The 21,062-nt window shown below is 41.4% G+C and overlaps 1 protein-coding gene across 1 annotated transcript in view; it reads left to right on the top strand.

Moving 5' to 3' along the window:
• Nucleotides 1–21,062, top strand: part of lrp1bb (low density lipoprotein receptor-related protein 1Bb) — a 512,409-nt gene that overhangs the window by 428,261 nt on the left and 63,086 nt on the right. The window contains exons 60-66 of the mRNA XM_072445180.1: nucleotides 3,998–4,197; nucleotides 5,164–5,352; nucleotides 5,501–5,649; nucleotides 7,098–7,191; nucleotides 8,638–8,754; nucleotides 10,470–10,589; nucleotides 14,652–14,771. Coding sequence (XP_072301281.1) covers nucleotides 3,998–4,197; nucleotides 5,164–5,352; nucleotides 5,501–5,649; nucleotides 7,098–7,191; nucleotides 8,638–8,754; nucleotides 10,470–10,589; nucleotides 14,652–14,771 — 989 coding nt within the window. The remainder of the gene's footprint in view (nucleotides 1–3,997; nucleotides 4,198–5,163; nucleotides 5,353–5,500; nucleotides 5,650–7,097; nucleotides 7,192–8,637; nucleotides 8,755–10,469; nucleotides 10,590–14,651; nucleotides 14,772–21,062) is intronic.

The raw sequence follows: 21,062 nt of genomic DNA, 5'->3' as shown, positions 1-21,062 counted from the left end.
TGATCGACAGTGTCAAAAGCAGCACTCAGATCTAACAGAATTAAGACTGAGGCTTTGCCCGTGTCAGTGTTCAGGCGGATGTCATTTGTCACCTTGACAAGAGCAGTCTCAGTGCTGTGATGAGGTCTAAAACCTGACTGAAAAACATCAAATGAGTTGTTTATTAAGAGGAAATCTGTGAGCTGTTGGTAAACAACCTTTTCAAGGACTTTGCCCCAAAATGGCAGATTAGAGATGGGCCGGTAATGACTCAGTACTGCGGCATCAAGACTGCTCTTCTTTAGGAGAGGCTTTATGACCGCAGTTTTCAAAGACATTGGGAATGTTCCAGATTGAAGCGACATGTTAACTATGTGAGTGAATGGTGCTAACAAACTGTTCAGCACAGACTTTAGAAATCTGGTGGGTAACACATCGAGGCAGCATGTAGATGAACTCAGACTGGTTATGATCTCATGGACAGTTTTGTCAGTTACTGGTGCAAAGTGAGTTAGCTCTAAGTGTCTTGGTGGTTTTAGGGTAATTTTTTGCATTGTGGGATTTATAGCATTTTTAATGCCCTGAACTTCGTCATTAAAGAATAATGCAAACTCATTACACTTGGATGTGGAAATGAGTTCTAATGGCAGCTGAGCTGGAGGGTTTGTTAATCTGTTTACTGTGGCAAACAGGACACGCGAGTTGTTACTGCTGCTTCCAATAATTTCAGAAAAATATCTTTCCCTAGTTCTACATAAGATTAGGTTGTACATGTTCAGCTTCTCTTTGTAAATCTCTTTTTGAACCTGGAGCTTTGACTTGCGCCATTTCCGTTCGGCCCTGCGGCACTCCCTTTTCTGTGCCCTGACCGAATCATCATTTCTCCACGGCGCCTTCTGCTTATTTTTAACCATTTTAGCCTTTATAGGGGCGATGGTGTCCAGAACATTCAAAACACTAGATGTAACAGAGTTCAACAAATCATTTACATTAGAACATGAGACATTTTCAAAGTGTATCATTTCCATAAACAGTGCACCTGTGCCATCACTTATGTGTCTCCTCTGAACAACTGCAGGACCAACCGGTGGTTTGGGAGAAACAGACAGGTCAAAGAAGACACAGAAATGATCAGACAGAGCAACATCGATCACATTAACATTTGAAATATTTACCCCCTTTGTAATTATGAGATCTAGAGTGTGTCCTTTGCTGTGGGTGGGGCCTCTCACATGCTGAGTAAGACTGAAGGTTTCAAGGACAGCATCAAGCTCTTTAGCGTTTCTGTCACAAATATTATCAACATGCACATTGAAATCACCTGTAATGACCAAACCATCAAAGTCTGTGCATACGACTGAAAGCATCTCAGTAAAATCATCAATAAAACTTTGGCATTGCTGGGGAGGCTTGTATAAAGCAATGAAGAGAATGGATGGAGACCGTTTTAGCTCCATTTTAAAGGATACATACTCAAATGATGAAAACACCCCAAAAGACAACCTGCGGGTAATTATTTCATCTCTAAAGACAGCACAGACTCCACCCCCTTTTTTGTTATCTCGTGTTTCAGATTCAAACTTAAAGTTGGGTGGAGCAGATTCTATCAGAACTACATTTCCTGTGTTTTTGTCAAGCCATGTTTCAGTTAAAAACATAAAATCAAGATTATGAGAAGAAATAAAATTATTAATTAAGAGCGATTTGTTACATAAGGATCTGACATTTAGCACAGCAAGTTTCAGACTAGTTTCAGTGGGACTGGGCTTTATCTTTTCACAGGGAATATGAATCACATTTCTCAGATTGGGCCTGACTCGCATTTTGTTTTTCCATCTGTGTGATGATGTGACTACAGAAATAGCACTAGGGGGGGCTCTTTTTACATAGGGCCCCGGGTTGGTTTGATTTTTAATGTGACAATAAGTCCCGGCAACGCTGAGACCCATTGCATCCTAGCTATGGGAGATACCAGGTGAAAGGCGAGGTTGGATGGGTGGTGGGGCTTTTGTAGCCAAGGAGAGTTTGGGACCAGGTGAGAGGCGAGGGGGGATGGGTGGTGGGGCTTTTGTTGGTGTAGTCGGCTTGTGCAGGGAAGAGTTGATAAGTATTGGCATAGCCCTTGCTATATTGGGCGTGAGTGGAGCCATCTTAATGCCTGATTTGATCAGACTTTCAAAATGGCTGGGAAGGCCCATGGGTGAGAGTGGAGATGAGAAGAAGAATGAGGAATCTTTAGTGGGAGTAGATGTTGCAGGGGGAACCCAGGGCTGGTGTGAAGGCAGGGGCGATGACAGGGATGTTGTTGGGCTTGTCACAGATGGGTCCAAGGCCTTTGAAGATTGTTCCTTTGCTGGAGGCAGTGGAGGTGAATGTGGAGCAGCTGGAGCTGAATCCTTTGCTGGTGGTGGTGGAGCAGCTGCTGATGAATCTTTTGGTGGAGGCTGAGGTTGTGGTGCTTTTGATGTTGAAACATTGGCTCGGTCTCTGACTGATGGAGCAGGAATTCTTCTCTCATTCCTCTCTTCTCTAACTATCTGCTCAGGATGCTGTCCAGGCCCAGTCCAATGCCTCAGAGCGTGGAGCAGGTTCTCTGTCAGCACCCTTACTCCACCTCTGCATAGGTGGGGGCCATAATGGGCAAACTGCATTGGTTCTTACTTATTGTATTCATGTTACTCATGGAAACAACAAATAATATGTACTACTTAGATAATTATAGGGACAATATTATTGTCCCTATAATTATCTAAAAAAAAACATTACTTGATTAAAATAAAATAGCTTTCTATGTTCTGTTTGGTTGACCTGGTTCATGGTTAATATCACTATAATTATTCGACCTATCCCCTGGACCCTATGAAACAAAAACTAGCTTCTCTATCAGTGTAAACAAACAAAAGTGAAATATCTCTTTCATAATAGTTTTGGAAAGTCAAGTTCCAACCCAGAAGATGTTATTGTAGAAGTGGGTAATCCAGTAAATTGAAAAACCTCTACGAGCTCCTGGACAAGCAATGTGATCAGCTATCTACACGGGTGCCTGCCCATGAACCACTCAAAAGGTCAAAACCAAGATTTTGAAGCGGACACGACTCAAAACGGTGCCAAAGAATATTTTTTTAGAATAGGTGTGATGTGGGCTCTCCTATTTGTACGGGTCAGGAGCCTTGCACCCGCATTTTGGACATACTGCAGACTCTCTTTTTGAAGCAGGCTGTTGGGAAGAGGCTGTTGCAGTACTCTATCCACTTTCTTTCTTTTAGATACCATAGATCTAAACTTTAAGACGTTGCAGAAGGCTATAGAAACACTGTATGGGCCTGTAAGCAACACGCTGGTTGTTTCATACGTTTCTCCACGGTCACTTAAACTTCATACAACAAAAGCGGCTTTGGGATCGACCCAGTTGGTGAACACAGGTCTAGAGAAAGGTCTATTCAGTCTAATCGTCTAATCTCAGGTATAAAGTGATATTTCTGCACTTTCGTGGTTAATGTTATGATCCATTCACATTTTGATTGACACGTGCACCTCAACAAAGACAATAACAGGCACATTTTAGCACATATGCATTGGTAAAACATCGTCTGAATGTTGTTAACAAGATAATCCCTCAAAATATTGACCCATATCACCCATTCCCATACGATTGTTGTCAGTTGAGAGGTTTTTACACCATAACAAGCTCTCAGAAACTTCATGTTTGATTCCAATTTGATAGAAAATGAAACAACAGCTGTGACAAATCGATGGAAACCGAAATCTACCCCATAGTCTGGAGTTTTGATTGACAACCAGCTGTAGATGGGGCGTGTTGATTGGTCCACGGTGCCTGGCGTTGAGTGCGTAAGACTTCTTTGACAAGCCTTTGGACATATAACATGAACGCTCGACACTGATTGTCTTTAAATCCAGCTTTCATTTCAGGGATCGTACCTCTCTGCCCGTGCTCATTTGAATTCTTGCCGTGCCTAAACACCTTTCTCTTTGCTTATCTTCTTTTCCGTGGCGACAGGTTTGTGTTCTGGGTGGACTGCTGCGAGCCTGCTTCCATTGGCCGTATTGGCATGGACGGAAAAGGCCAGACGGTTATCATTGACACAGAGCTGCTGAGCCCGACCGCACTCACCATCGATTACACCAACAAGAGGCTGTACTGGGCAGACGACAACCACATCCTTTTCTCCAACATGGACGGCTCACAAAGACACAAAGGTGACTCCACGCCTGTCTACACACTTCCACTATGTTGTGCTTGTTATCGTGTATTGCAAGTTGTACTGAGCATCATGTCGGTATTTATCAGAAGTATTACCTGTTTCAATTGTGGCAAGATCTCTATTATATTTAACAATTCATATGTTCAGCTTTACCTACTATTAGTGTTGGGAAGTAATTAAATGCATTTTAGTGTGTATCTCCCAAAATCACAACAGCATTCACCTCGATGGGCAACAATGAAACAGAGAATCAGATTAAACAATGTTCACAGGGATTTAGCAAATGGATTCCTGTCCCAGCGTTCCCTGCCCTGACGCTCCTTCTTGGTGAGGAAACACTATTTCAAAAAAAAAATCTTTTAGTATTCTGTAATTTTCAAAGTATTTTCAAAGTATTCTTCCTAACACTGAAAACCTTTCATTCTTAGTCTTAATTATTTGTGTTTGCGACTACGTTTTAGTTCTACCAAGTCATTATTTTCATATTGACCTGTAATACAATAGTGGTAAAGTAGTAGTTCCTAAACCCTCCAGGTTTTACTGGAATTAAATGTCTCAACTTTTTTTTACTATATATTTTTTTAAACATAAAACAACAAGAACAAACTTAAGACAAACAAACGAACATATACAAAGAGAAAAAAAAAACACCTGGGCGGGACCAGTGAGAGCTCAAGATAAGTAAAGACTACGTAATGCCTTAATCCCTCATTGCTTTGGATAATACTACCTTACTTTCTAATTTTATTCTTTACATGTTTCCCAATTTCCCAAAGTGTCCAAACAATAATGATTATGCTTCATCAATACAACAACAAATTACCCAGTGAACAGCAATAACAACACAAACATCACATTCAATCCCAGGAGATTCCATCACTGTCCCAATTTTTGTAAACGTTTACTGTATTTTGCTGTGTGCACGACATTCACACTAATCATCTTGTTTGCCTCTCCCCAGTGTCCTACGATCACATCCAGGGCGTCATGGCGCTGACTCTCTTCGAGGACTTTGTGTATTGGACGGACGGCAAGTCCAAATCGCTCCGCCGCGCTCACAAGACGACCGGCACTCAGGGAATGGAGCTCCTCAACTCCTGGCAGGCCATCAAATCCATCAAGGTCTACCACTCCCTGCGCCAGCCCGAAGGTACAAGGTCCATCTGGCACCGTAGCCATCCAATCCGTCCTGTCCCGCCGCAGTTACGGGCGCCACTCTTTACCCCGCTAAGAAGCAAATGATGTTGTGTAAGTTGTACTGAGCCGCGCCGCTTGTCCTTTTGTGTCCTACTCCGCAGTTCCCAAACACCAATGTCAGATCGCAAATGGAGGATGCAGCCACCTGTGTCTGCTGTCCCCCGGTGGAGAACACAAATGCGCCTGTCCAACTAATTTTTACTTGGCCGCCGACAACAAAACCTGCCTCTCCAACTGCACCTCCAGCCAGGTAAATGGAAGCGCTCTTTACTCTGAAGTCCACAGCCAGGCAGCACATTAAAACCATCTGATTTCACAGTTTTAACAATATTCTATGTACTAGTGTGTGCCTAATATTCTCAAGCATTTTTTAATCAGTAGAAATTAAAAATAGATAATTTAAGAACAAAAAGGATGGTTATTTTTGTCATTTCCTCAAAGGAGACATATTAAACAGCTTTTCAGAGCTTTTTCCACCATGTTATAATCGTTTCCCTTCGTGTTTACCCACTTGAAGTCGTATTTAGAGTGATCCGTGCATGTTTGGGGTTGAGTTTCCTGCAATTAAGACGCCACCGCCCTACAAACTCGTACTGTTTGTCCCGACCCCACTGATCTGTACTTATTTTGTGTTGCGGAGCCATTTTGGCACCAAGAAAATGGCTATCATGAACTCGCGGGCCTGTCCACATGTGATTACGTTTACAGTGACAAACAGGACAGGTGGAAAACAGTGCTGCAGTTTTCTCCCAGAAGTTGACGACTTATTTCTTTTATGAAGTTGTTTTAGATCAGCGTTGCAACTTAACATGTCCAAAATATAAAATAGCGATCCATGGATGGATAGTAACCATATAGCAGACAAAAGTATAACATCTTTTGTCTTAAATTGGGCTTTTCAAAGTCAATTTGCTGATGTTATTGAATTGAAAACGGTTTTAAGTACAGCGGTTTAGACATACAAACCTGTTCTAAAATGCATGTCCATCCATGAGTTTAGCATAGTACATACCGTATATAAGTCGCACTGGAGTATAAGTCGCACCAGCCAAAAAATGCACAATAGAGAAGAAAAAAACATGTATAAGTTGCACTGGAGTATGAAATGCAGTTGCAAGTGTGAAAATAACAAATAATATCACATATAAGTCGCTCCGGAGTATAAGCATAAGTATAAGTGTAAGTATAAGTAAGATAAGATAAGATGAGCCTTTATTTGTCCACACATGGGGAAATTCCAGTGTTGCAACGCAGTAGATACAGGAGTAAAAGAACAGATAACTTATTGGAAGCTTTAAAAAAATCAATAATAAATAGAAAAACTCTTATAACAAAACTCTTAAAGTGTACATTTTAGTATAAGTCGCACCCCGGCCAAAACTATGAAAAAAGATACATAAAGTCTGTTCTGTCATTTCCTCTCCTCAAGGCGAATCGCTTTGGTCTCTAACGCTGCTCTTTTCTCCTCTGACATGTGTTGCAAGTTGTGAGAAACCGGTGCGCATTGATTTCGACTCTGACTTTAAAGGAGGTTGAAGCTAAACGAACCTGTGTGTTTACGTTGCCTTCAAATGTGCGTATGTGTATGTGCGTGTGCGTATGTGTGTGTTTGTGCGTGTGCGTGTGTGTGTGTGTGCGTGTGTGTGTGTGTGTGTGTGTTTGTTTCACCCCCCTCTCTCTACCTTTTGCCTGTTATAGTTTCGCTGCGGGACCGACGAGTGCATTCCGTTCTGGTGGAAGTGCGACACGGTGGACGACTGCGGCGACGGATCAGACGAGCCCGCCGACTGCCGTGAGTGAAGCGCCGCTGTGAATATGACCTTTGCAAACAAATGCCAGGCAACGCATTTTAGTATGGCCTCGAAATAGCTCTATGTTTAGCGGTTTACTGTCAAAAGTGTGGCTTCATGTACTCAATCCTTTCACGATTTCATCTGACATCCACAATTGTTGTTTTTGTGTTGCTGTGAACCATTTTGTTTGGTGTTTTCGATTGAGTCCATGAAGCCGTTTGCTCGCTCTCTGGTGTAGAAGTTAGGAGCAGGAGCGTGGCGTATTGTTAAAAGAAAAGCCTCAAAATGCTGCAAAAAGGTCAGATTAATTAAAATGCTGTAATCCTTCATGCAAGCATATAAAGGGAAATGTCAGTACTTTTGGGGTAATTTTTCAACCAACACATTTAAGGTCACATTTTAGCATATTTCTGTTAGACTCAAAATATCTTCTGACTATCAATATTGGGAAACTTCAGATATTCGTGCCAGATATTCAGTGGTGGAAGAAGTACTCAATTGTCTTAAAGATAAAGTAAATTTATTGAAATACCTATTAAAAACTGTACTTTTGTGTAAAAATTAAGTATTTGACGAAGATATTCTGAACCACATCTTGATACTTGATTAAGAATTGTGCTGATTGATTGATTTTCTTAATTGTATTAGCCTCTAATCTATATATTTATGTTTCCAGACTCATGAACCAGGTTGTGACCATGAACATGCTCAAAATTAACCCAGGCAGAAGTTTCAAATCATTAAAAAAGTACTTTCTACTTGTCGGTCTAGCTCAAAAAGGTAGTTTAGGGGAAAAGTACAGATACTAGCTCCCAAATTTAGTTCAGTAAAAGTAAAAAGTACCGGCTCCACTGTCTAATGTACTCAAGTAATGTACAGATACCTACTGTAAACTCTGTTACCTTCCACCACTGCAGGAGGGATTCATCTGCTCTTTTACATTATTACATCACGTGTCAGTTATACATAATAATTCAATAAACCCACATTCATTTGTTGTTTAGTACATTTTCAGTCTATTTTTTTGCATATAGATTGGCAAGCATCTCTTTAGCTCAGCAAAAGAGCATCTGCCATTTTAATTTATTATATCACAAACACATAATATATAGCGTCTATCTCAGTAAACCCACATCAATTCATAATTTTATTTTTCCATCAAATGCAATAGATGTATTTTCACTATTTTAATATCTGTTTTAATGGTAGTAAAGTGCTTTGAGCTTCTTGAAGGTGTAAAAGTGTAATATAAACACACTGTAATGAGGATAATCTGTTCTTAGTACGTGGAACTGTCAAACTGCACAGAACTTTCCCTCATTGACAGAAAAGCGTCACCGTTCAGCGAAACACGAGACCTTGATCTGCCGCGTCCCATTCTCCTTCTCTGAGGTCTCGCCGTTCTTTCTTTCTGCGGTGATTTTGAGTGTGTTTTTCCCCCACAGCCGAATTCAAATGTCAGCCGGGCCGTTTCCAGTGCGGCACGGGGCTCTGCGCGCTGCCTCCCTTCATCTGCGACGGAGAGAACGACTGCGGCGACAACTCGGACGAAGCCAACTGCGGTACGGACCAAATCTCTGTTACAGACGGATAAACACATACGCGCACGTGTTTGTCAGGCTGTAATAAACACAAAAATACACATACGGTATACATGTAGTCACAATAACAGCACAGTGAATGATTAACAGAGGTTGTATTACTTCCGGAAGACTTGCTACGTATGGCTGTATGTAAGTGTTGTAGAGTAAATAGATATAATTAAATTGGTAGATAAGACTTTACTGTAAATTGGAAGCTCATCTCAAACATTCAACAGCATTTTAAACGGTGAAGGAAGAGTTAATCCAAGTGGTACGGCAGGATTTATAATCTGATATTCCTCGTTGTGACCACTTGTGATCAGAGTAAATCAGACAGCAGAGGCCGAAACTACTTCACAGAGTCCGGCCAATTGTTTGTACTCCAAAGGGTTCAAGAGCAACTCCAGTTTGAAATGGAGCTTGTTTTAGTCAGGAGTTTGGGGAATAACAGGCACTCGTAATAACAGGTTAAGACACGTCAAATCTTGTATTTGCCACAGTTACCAAACACATGGACTAATATACTGAAGCCTGTTGGCCTTGTTCCTCTGCACTGATCTGCTTCTCAAATTTGTTAACAGGCAAATGATAGTATATATATTTTAAGTAAATTAAATGTTGAATTTTAAATGAAGTTTGTCCACATATGTGTTGCCGTAGTAAGAGACCATGTTTGGCCGTTTATGTAAAAGCATCTGGGCATGTGCAGATTGAATTTTGATGTATATTTGTCTCTGACTTAAATTGAGGACTCACAAAGGCCACTCCCCATTCAAACACTAGTATTTTGAATTGAATTGTGTAATTGCTACGGTAACGGAGGACAGCTGCTTTGTTTAAAAAAAAAACATGAATACCTGTAGCATTAACAGTATCGAGAGAGATCGATGCATTGTCTTTAAACAGGGATAATTTATCCAGCATAAACATTCTCTTGTGTTTGCTTCTCCACATAAGTATTCTTGAAACAAACCCACTTCCTCTTAGTGATTCAAGCAAGTAACGCAATATGTCTTTGTCAAGGTGTTGAATAAAACAAGGAGCCACATCCAATACTTTCACAGTAGAATTACCAATGATATAAACTGACCAAGATGTGGGATAGTTTTAAAATTGTGTCAAAAAACAAAACATGTAGTACTAGTTTTGTTATATATGTTATTATTATATAGTATATTGACTTCATATTATGCATCCACAGTTAAAATGTGTTAAAATCGCTTAAATCGGACAAAATGAATGCATTACTTTATGAGTTTGTCTGGCAAGATTTGTGGATGTCTCAGTGACCTTTGAACCCACTTCTGCCATAGGTTTTTGGATGTTACAGAGTATTACTTAGCTCTATATGTCTCAATGAATCTATTTAAGACAGCAAATCTTACTCCATGGACAAATAATCTAGTTTGAAACAACAAAAAGAAAAGCTGATTGAAACTTGTCAGAGATACCTTGAAACAAATAGATTGATTCATACAAATATACAGTCAGCACTACTCAAATTAAGATGGATATTCTGAATTCAAGCTGTTGTAACTTATTTTCTCTTTACTGTGCATAAAATGATAAAACGTCAGATCAATGTAGACACAAAGTCCCACCCAGGACGTGTCCCTATCTGCTTTTGCCAGCTCAATGTGTTACTGGCCTTTATTTTCACACATATTGATCCAGCTCTTGCTTTTCTTTCACAGAGACTTACATCTGCCTGTCGGGCCAGTTCAAGTGCACCAGAAAGCAGAAATGTATCCCTCTTAACCTGCGCTGCAATGGACAGGACGACTGCGGAGATGCAGAAGATGAGACGGATTGTCGTAAGTCATTGTCTCGGCATTACAGCTCTGAGCTCTGAGGCTTTTAGGCTTCAGGCTTTTGATCAGGTTTCCCACACGGTCTGCATAGTCTAATGTTACTGCGTCCATATAGATGCAGAATAATAGGCTTTGACCATGACATGTGTTTGTGGGTCGGGTGTACGAGGCGGCGAGCACATTTTGATATTCATGGCTAGAAACGGGAAAAGCGCAAAGAAAATGTATCAGAAGTTATATCGGCTTAATTCACTTTTTTAAAATATTATGATGAATCGTCGTGCCGTGTTGTAGGCATTGACAGTAGAATACTGTATTTTCCGGACTATAAGTCGCATCGTTTTGGCCGGGATAAGACTTATATTTATACTTATATACTTATACTCCGGAGCGACTTATATGTGATATTATTTGTTATTTTCACACTTGCAACTGCATTTCATATTCCAGTGCAACTTATATATGTTTTTTTCTTCTCTATTATGCATTTTTTGGCTGGTGCGACTTATACTCCAGTGCAAGTTATAGTCCGGAAAATACGGTACTTTACTTATTAAAACATCAGGTCAAAAATCATCTTCGTATTTGTCCTCCAAAGATCTTCCTTAGCACTTTCCTGCTCTTGAACCTGATTAAAAAACCTGATTAAAAGGAAGGGTGAGCAGTCTAATGTTCTGCTGGCCTGAGTGAGATTTCTGTTTCTTGTTTCAATGGTAGTGTGTTCGGTTCGGTTGTTGGTCTAAGTGAGAGCTCCGGGGCAACAAACCTCGCTGCAGCTTGTACTCATAGCACATCAAGCAGAATTTATTTTCTCTTTTAAGGCAGTCAGCGTCAGCCTTTGGCAATCAATACCTTGAATTGATTGTGCATAGGGATAGTGAAGTATATAACCCTCATGGCCTGACACTGGAGCTTTTCTAAAAGGTCGGCTCGTGTATTGTTGAGTGCGGCCCAGGCAGGTGATGCATACATAAGAATAGTGCATGATCGGTAACAGAGAAAGAAAATCTTCACTGGATAAATATTTGAGATGCCACCTTTCTGTATACATGGTCCGCTTGTTCGTCAAACTTGAGATTTTCATTTCTCCAGAAGCCTGTTTTTTTTTTTTTTTGTTGGTTGACAATATCAATGGTAGCGTCTTTATACCTGATATTAATATTTGGACGATGTACCTTGGAGAAAAACCTCTGTCAGTGAGGAAAGTTGTCAGGATGCCACAAATAGTGTAGTATCATCAGCAAAAAACATACAGTCATTAACAGTATTGGAATGATTTGGGTATTGAATGGACCCAGGAATGAAAAGTGAAAGATAATTCCCAAAAATGACAAATAGGGAGGGAGCCAAAGTACTTCCTTGAGGGACACTTGATTTCACAGTGTGCGTTTCTGAGATTGATTCATGGTTGATTTTGTCAGCTTGTAACTGCTCCGTTAAGTAACAGACAATGCAGCGAAATAGTTTACCGTATTTTCTGGACTATAAGTTGCACCGGACTATAAGTCACACCGGAGTATAAGTCGCACCGGCCAAAAAATGCATAATAGAGAAGAAAAAAACATATATAAGTAGCACTGGAGTATGAAATGCAGTTGCAAGTGTGAACATAACAAATAATATCACATATAAGTCGCTCCGGAGTATAAGTATACGTTTATAAGTATAGATATAAGTATAAGTTGCACCCCGGCCAAAACTATGAAAAAACGTATAGTCCGGAAAATACGGTACTTGATGATGGCTGTATCATATTAGCATCTGTAAAACTTAACCCCCTCAACATTATGGTATTAAATGTATCTATCTCCATGGAGACAAGCAAGTGACACCAACAGGCCAAGTTCACACATGGACAGAATAAAGACCAGTCACATTAAGAAACCATGATATTCAGGATATTTTTGAGCAATAAAACCCCAGTTATATAGTGTAATTTTAATATCCAGCAAAAGTGGTCCAAGGAATCCTGAAAAATGTGGTTAGATTTCACTTCAGCATCGCAAGATCAATCCTTTACTGCCACATTTTGCTGAATGTATCGCCCCACTCTTCAACCGTTTCAAAATTGTCTGGCTCAAAGGCTTTTATCGATGGGCATGCATCTTTTGAGAGAGATGGGAGAGACATTCAGCAAACTGCAGCAAAGACGGAAACAAACCCACGGCACCGCGGTGGCAACAACCACACATGTGCAGCTCCTTAAACCACTACGCCACAGGGATTGGAGGCTGTGTTCTAATCTAAATACTGTTGCTCTAATCCAAGGTCCAAATACTTCTCAGTTAGTTTATATTTATAATGCTGTATACGTGCTCATGCCTGATTAGTATAAACCCCTTTTCCGTGACTTGCACCATCCTTATTGAGCTTTGTTTTGCATATTTAACACGTTTTAACTGGGTCACCTGTATCTTTGGCCCGTGCGCCCATTAGCAGCACACAGACATCCTCTCACAGCAGCAGCAGCAGCAGCAGCAGCAGCAGCAGCAGACGTCCTTGTTCTGGCCTGTTCCTGCCGGATGGGGATTAGGTATTGAATCACTGCGCGGATAAGAACAGATTTCACCGCCATGATGTAACTCATCAGAATATCACACGCCATTCACGGAGAGGAGATGGCGGCATTTGTCTTGCATGTGATTGCAGGAGGGCTCAGAGTTACAGAGGCAGAAGAGAGCGCTGTGCGGGAAAGTGACTGGATCCAAGCCTTTAAAAGAAAGGAATCTTCGCGAATGGTGTAATTAAAGACGAGCTTAATTACTTTCGGCCTTTGTAAGACTTCTGGTTGTGATTGGACACAGTTTCCAATTGTCTTTATGATGAACGCCACACCACTGAAATGAAAATGGCTCCTATAACAATGTGGTCTAACAACGAGCAGCAACTGAAGCTTGTTCTAATGAAACGTTAATGAGATATGAGGACGGGCTTTACAGTGTTCAGTACAGCTCATGTCTCGTTTTTATTAGAAGTAGACACCATTTATGTTGTAGACCTGAAAGCTATTATTTATTATGAATTCACAGTTACAGTATATTTACTACTTACCATTGTTGTCACGATACTATCGTTTGAAAACTTGATTTAAATACTTGGGAAAAGGTTTGATACTCTATACCATTTTCAATACCACAGTCTTAATTAAACACAACACTGGTCCTGGTATTGATTGGGTCTTTCTGTGTGAAGTTTGCATGTTCTCCCTGTGTCTGCGTAAGGTTTCCACTGGAACAAAAACATGTATAATAGTTTGCTGGTGTGTGAAAAGCCAACGGATGGAAATTAGGCTGCAATCCGGCGTGTTAACAGCATGTATTTCATGTACAACCAAATAAATAAAAAACAAAGACAACAAAAGAAGCACAATTTGTTTGAATATGTCATCTTATCTTATCTTATTTTTAACACACGTGGTCTCATACTAAGCTTGATTCTGATCATGACCTTGCATACTGTGGCGTGGTGTTGTACAATTAGATTTTGTAAAATGTACTGAATGTCTGAATTCTTGGCCGTGACTTAGAGAACAATAAACATCACGGGTGCATTCTTTACTAATAACTTTTCATTCTGTGTTTAGTGCTAGAAGCTACTAGAAGTATGCGCTTGTACTGAGTCACAACACACATTGTGAAAGAGGATGGGGCACACATTTCAATAAAACACATGTTATGGTCTTAGGGTATAATTCTTGATATTTCTATGACTTAAAAATTGTGTAATGGAATGTCAGTCACAAATAAAATCCATTACGATGTATTATAACTCACTATAAAGGTGCACTATGTAATTGTTTGGTTTTCTTGTGTCCATGGATGTGTTATTGCTTTGCCTGGAATGTTCCACAGTTTGGCAATAAACACATGTCTTACGTTTATTCATTTACAGTTTTATTGTTGTATTGCTATTATCCTAGGCAAAAAGGCAGAAAGTTACATTGTGCGCCTTTTAAACAAATATTGGACTTTACAAACACACTCTACTGCGTATTAATGTTCAGCTTCGGCCTGTTTAACGTGTTCAGCTTGAACTAATTCCCGTCTTTATTCCTGTCCTTTGCAGCTGAAAGCACCTGCTCTCCGGACCAGTTCCAGTGCAAAGCGTCCATGCACTGTATTTCCAAACTGTGGGTGTGCGACGAAGACCCGGACTGCGCTGACGGCTCCGACGAGGCCAACTGCGGTGAGTCGTGCCACACAATTAACCCCCCAAAAATTAGCTGCGTTTAGCCATCACCACACGTTTCACCTTAAGCAGAAAACGGCGGCTCCATTTTCCACGTGGCTCGTCTCAGATTCGACCGGCTCTGAATGTAGAGAGTCTATTTCCCGGGTTTATTGTTTGTTTTTTTCCTGGTGGAGGAGAACAAGGTATTTTGAAGGACAGCTGAGCATTATTATCTCAGGTTTCTGGCATTTTAGGAAGATGACAGTCCAATCTTCAAAAAAGCACTCGAGACACTCCCCACCCACGCCGCCTCCCACATTCACAGACTCATACAAACAGATTGAGTTTAGGTCAAAGCCACTATTACTGGAGCAAATAAACAACCTTGGAGAGACTTTTTTTTTTCCCTTACTCAGTCGGAGCCGACGGAGAGAACTTTCATGCGCTGCACACGGGATGTATTTTAGATTCTTGCAAGTGTGAAGCAGAAATATACTCAAAACTAAAAATACAACAAATATTAGAGCTTCTGTAACGACATGTCTTGCTTTATATACTGACAATACTACTGATGTTGCTACTACTGATGTGTCTGCTACTCAAGCCAATGTCATTTTCAAACAAAGCCATAACTTTAGCAGTAAAAGTACTTAACATTCTTGGTTTAGTTCGGTTAAGCTTATTTCAAACATCAAAAAACGCTGATAAAAACTGGCATGTGCAGTTGGTATTTACAAGAAAATAGAAATTTGAAAAGGAGTGAGTAGAAGTACAACCCAGCTCCTTTCAATACAGTCTTTCCATGGTACTGATTACAATGTGTAGTTATTGCAAGTAGCAATTACCAAAATCAGTTAACATTCTATGTACTGCACAATACCATAATTACAACAACATTTCCGGTAATAATTTTGTATTCATTTTGAAAACCTTTCTCAGCCCTTTGCCTTGCAAGAACAGTTTTTTTATGAAATGATTTGAATTGATGAATTGTGGCACACTTGCTTAATATTCTCTTTCAAATTCCTCCACAGTCTCACCCAGCAGAAACTTCTCAAAGAGGTTCTCAAAGCGTGTGTTTCAAAATGTATTTGACCTCTCCATTTAGCACAGCCTTCCTCTTGCTGTCAGGGAAAATCTTTGGACACTATTAGAGTATGATAATGAATGAAATCATCTAATTTAAGCAGATTAGACTGTAAGAGGAATGGATCGGTCTCTATGGTCTCTATACCCGGCGTTATGGATATATTATATGATTCATATTGCTCTTTCTTGGAGAGTGACAAATGGCTTTATTGCACTGCTATAGTTATTACTCCATACCTCAATACAATATGCAGTAATAGATGTGGCAACACAATATAAAGTGTGAGCAGAATTTGAATTAAGTGTATGCTTGACTTTACTCATTATGGAACTGCTTTTAGATTTAGATTGAGTAAACTTAATTAATATATTGATTGTAATGGTTAGTACAAGTGTCTCTAGTATTATGATTACTACATTTGGTAATGCTTTATGAATACAATATTAGGTTCCTTAGTAAACTATTCATAAGGTGTGAATAAGCGCTAGTTATTTGTTTTTAAGCACTTAGTTTTGTGGAAGATGTTTTACTGATCCATGTTTGTAAGAGCATTGATAAGCTACTTATTGATTGCTGAATCTGTTTTCAATAACCAAGTGATCAATGCTTGGTAAACATACAGTAACTAGTGAATATTAATGCCTTAACTTTATTTGAATGCCTTATCTTTATTTCATTTTGCCTTTTATCTTTATTTTTCCCCTCCATTCCTTATTAAGAAATGAGAGGTTCTGACTATAGCAGTTTTTTTATAAGAGTTCTTCCATTTTTTAAACTTCCTATAAGTGATCTGTCCTTTTCCTCTGTATCTACCTGCGTTGCAACAATGAAATTTCTCCTTGTGTGGACAATAAAGGAATATCTTATCTTATCTTATCTTATAAATAATTACTAAGGAACCTTATTCCAACCTTATTCTAAAGCGTTACCCTTTACTACTGCTTCTACTACTACTAATGGTAATATATTTATTATAACTGTTGCCACCACTGTTACTATCCCCTGTGCCATTTCATTCCACTAATCATTTTCACAAATACCTTTTTAAAATGTGATTCCAAAATACCATATTATTTACAATGCAACACTTTTCAATTTTACAAGACTCTGATATAACCCACTTAATTATTTGTGTGAAAAATATGATCTATTACAAAGCCCCTTGTTCTCAGTGATAATGCAATGGTCAGTTATCATATCAAACGCCAAAACCTTTTAGTTTTATCCTGTTCTCCACATTTTCGCCATTATCAGATACGTCTCCAAATGTGTTCTGAGTGGATCCATTCTGTCAGGCGCTTTGTCGACCGCCGTCTACTCCATTGTTTCTTTCTTTAGTTCCGCTTTTGTCTTTAAATCACTCACAACATAACATGAAAAAATGAAATGTCTGAATTCAAAGCACCAGTTCCGAGCTGTCTCTTCTCCTCTTCTGAGAACGGCTGCCTTTCATCACGCCTTCAATTTTTAATTTGCCGTCGGGCTTGAATGGATATTTTGTGAATCTGCTTCTAACCTAGACAGACGGATAAATAGATAATAGTGTGTGTATGTGTGTGTGTTTGTGGACCAAAGTCAGACATGCTCCATCTGTCTTGTCTAGGGCAGTTCACACTTTTGTAGGTCAAGGTCAGAAGGGACAGACAGAGGCAGAAAGCAACTAGATACGACTTAAATACTACATTCTTTCTGATTATATAGCTCTGGTTTTACTTTGCGGAAATATTTAATACTGTAAATAGCCACTAATAGACCACAACAATAAACCTGGTAAAAAAAAAAAAAACTAACATTTAGGCAAGATGCAAATACCAAAAAGACAAGACAACAGATTGTTGTTGTTGGTGGTGGTGGTGGTTGGTGTGGGTTTTTTGGGTGTTTGGTGGTGGTGGTGGTTGGTGGTGGTGGTTGGTGGTGGTTGGTGGTAGTGGTTGGTGTGGGTGTTGTGGGTGGTGGCTGTTGGTGGTTGTTGATGTTGGTGGGGGTTGGTGGTTGGCGTTGGTGGAGGTTGGTGGTGGTGGTTGGTGGAGGTTGGTGTTGGTGGTTGGTGGAGGTTGGTGTTGGTGGTTGGTGGGGGTTGGTGTTGGTGGTTGGTGGGGGTTGGTGTTGGTGGTGGTGGTTGGTGGAGGTTGGTGTTGGTGGTGGTGGTTGGTGGAGGTTGGTGTTGGTGCTGTTGGTGGTTGGTAGGGGTTGGTGTTGGTGGTGGTGGTTGGTGGGGGTTGGTGTTGGTGGTGGTGGTTGGTGGAGGTTGGTGTTGGTGCTGTTGGTGGTTGGTAGGGGTTGGTGTTGGTGTTGGTGGGGGTTGGTGGTGGTGGTGGTGGTTGGTGGAGGTTGGTGGGGGTTGGTGTTGGTGGTGGTGGTTGTTGTTGGTGGTGTTGGTGGTTGGTAGGGGTTAGTGTTGATGGTTGGTGGGGGTTGGTGTTGGTGGTGGTGTTGGTGGTTGGTAGGGGTTGGTGTTGGTGGTTGGTGGGGGTTGGTGTTGGTAGAGGTTGGTGTTGGTGGTTGGTGGTGGTTGGTGTTGGTGGTTGGTGGAGGTTGGCGTTGGTGGTTGGTGGGGGTTGGTGTTGGTGGTGGTGGTTGGTGGGGGTTGGTGTTGGTGGTGGTGGTTGGTGGAGGTTGGTGTTGGTGGTTGGTGGAGGTTGGTGTTGGTGGTGTTGGTGGTTGGTAGGGGTTGGTGTTGGTGTTGGTGGTGGTTGGTGGGGGTTGGTGTTGGTGGTGGTGGTTGGTGGAGGTTGGTGTTGGTGCTGTTGGTGGTTGGTAGGGGTTGGTGTTGGTGTTGGTGTTGTTGGTGGTGGTGGGGGTTGGTGTTGGTGGTGGTGGTTGGTGGAGGTTGGTGTTGGTGGTGTTGGTGGTTGGTGGAGGTTGGTGTTGGTGGTGGTGTTGGTGGGGGTTGGTGTTGGTAGGGGTTGGTGTTGGTGGTTGGTGGGGGTTGGTGTTGGTGGTTGGTGGAGGTTGGCGTTGGTGGTTGGTGGGGGTTGGTGTTGGTGGTGGTGGTTGGTGAGGGTTGGTGTTGGTGGTTGGTGGAGGTTGGTGTTGGTGGTTGGTGGAGGTTGGTGTTGGTGGTGATGGTGGTTGGTAGGGGTTGGTGTTGGTGTTGGTGGTGGTTGGTGTTGGTGGTGGAGGTTGGTGTTGGTGCTGTTGGTGGTTGGTAGGGGTTGGTGTTGGTGGTGGTTGGTGGGGGTTGGTGTTGGTGGTGGTGGTTGGTGGAGGTTGGTGTTGGTGGTGTTGGTGGTTGGTGGAGGTTGGTGGTGGTGTTGGTGGTGGTTGGTGGGGGTTGGTGTTGGTGGTGGTGGTTGGTGGAGGTTGGTGTTGGTGCTGTTGGTGGTTGGTAGGGGTTGGTGTTGGTGTTGGTGGTGGTGGTGGTTGGTGGGGGTTGGTGTTGGAGGTGGTGGTTGGTGGAGGTTGGTGTTGGTGTTGGTGGTTGGTGGGGGTTGGTGTTGGAGGTGGTGGTTGGTGGAGGTTGGTGGTGGTGGTGGTTGGTGGAGGTTGGTGTTGGTGGTGGTGTTGGTGGTTGATAGGGGTTGGTGTTGGTGGTTGGTGGGGGTTGGTGTTGGAGGTGGTGGTTGGTGGAGGTTGGTGTTGGTGGTTGGTGGGGGTTGGTGTTGGAGGTGGTGGTTGGTGGAGGTTGGTGGTGGTGGTGGTTGGTGGAGGTTGGTGTTGGTGGTGGTGTTGGTGGTTGGTAGGGGTTGGTGTTGGTGGGGGTTGGTGTTGGTGGTGGTGGTTGGTAGGGGTTGGTGTTGGTGGTTGGAGGGGGTTGGTGTTGGTGGTGGTGGTTGGTAGGGGTTGGTGTTGGTGGTTGGTGGGGGTTGGTGTTGGTGGTGGTGGTTGGTAGGGGTTGGTGGTGGGGGTGGGGGTGGGGGTTGGTGGTGTGTTAACTTATTTTTCTTGACCTTTATTCAACGAGGAATGGAGTAGTTGTAAATCGTAAAAGTATTTTTTCTGTCCAATTGTATTATCATTAAATACATGAAGTATACATACTTCAGTGGACTGGTAGATTGACCGTGTCGTGGTTATACTTTTTCACTTATTTCCTTCTTAGAGGCTAAAGTAGTTATTCTTGTAGTATTTACCACTACATACACAAAAGCTCTCCAGGGCTAAATGAGTAAAACTTTGATTGAGAAACAAATAATAAATGTATTCTCCATCTTTACCTTGAAGCCCAGAAGGTGCTTTCTTCTCTGTATTCTCCGAGTACTTCCTGCCAGGTGTTGTGAGTGACACTGGAGGATAATAGCGGTTGTTGGTGATGTATTTGGTGTGTGTCTTGCATATAACAGCCTTTTAAGTGGCATTAAAAGACAGTATCTGCTTTGATGCCTGATGTTTCACGTCCCAAAAAAATCCCTTTGTACTTTGTAGTTTGGATGCTAATCGTGAGCAGAGTGATGCAGCTGTTATGGGATCTGCTACTTACTAAAACTTTCCACCGAATAAAAAACACCTAAAAAGGACTTGGCTTACAAAGCGACATGTTTAATGGACTGAAATAAGTATTGTAGGATGAGGACGTGGACCAAAGCTTGATAGAGCAAACTGACATTGAAACATGTTTTTATATTCTTCTTCTTCTCTTTGAATATAAGAGGTTTTTTATAAGAGCTTTTCTATTAAGAGTGTTTTTTCTTAAAGCTTTCAATAAGTTTATCTGTTCTTTTACTTCTGTACCTACTTGTGTTGCAACACAGAAATGTCCCCATTGTGTGGACAAATAAAGGCTATCTTATCTTGTCTTTTGCAAAGTGTTTACTGTTCTATCCCAAAATAACATGATTCTGAACATTTAAACTAAATGTTTTAATGGAAACAGATTTATTTATACCATAATAACAACTGAACACTTTTTTTTGACCATATGATGCCATTTAAAACATAAAATATCAGTGATTTCTTGAATATCTTCTTGTGGTCCATGTTCCTTGGTTCTGAAGTATCCATCCATCCATCCATCCATTTTCTACCGCTTGTTCCCTTTCGGGGTCACGGGTGACTGGAGCCTATCCCAGTGACTTCAGGCCTTAGGCGGGGTACACCCTGGACAGTGGCCAACTTGTCGCAGGGCCAACACAGAGACATAGACATTACAGACAGTTCACTCTCACATTCAATCACTAGGGCCAATTTAGAGTCACCAATTTTGCCTAACACATGCATGTCTTTGGACGGTGGGAGGAAGCCGGAGAACCCGGAGAGAACCCACGATAACACGGGGG

Source organism: Eucyclogobius newberryi, unplaced genomic scaffold (assembly GCF_026437365.1).
Source record: "Eucyclogobius newberryi isolate DKJ021-1_F unplaced genomic scaffold, fEucNew1.0.hap1 SCAF_14, whole genome shotgun sequence".
NCBI lineage: Eukaryota > Metazoa > Chordata > Actinopteri > Gobiiformes > Gobiidae > Eucyclogobius > Eucyclogobius newberryi.
Note: the sequence above shows the minus strand (reverse complement) of the source record. Positions and strands in the feature narration are given on the sequence as shown.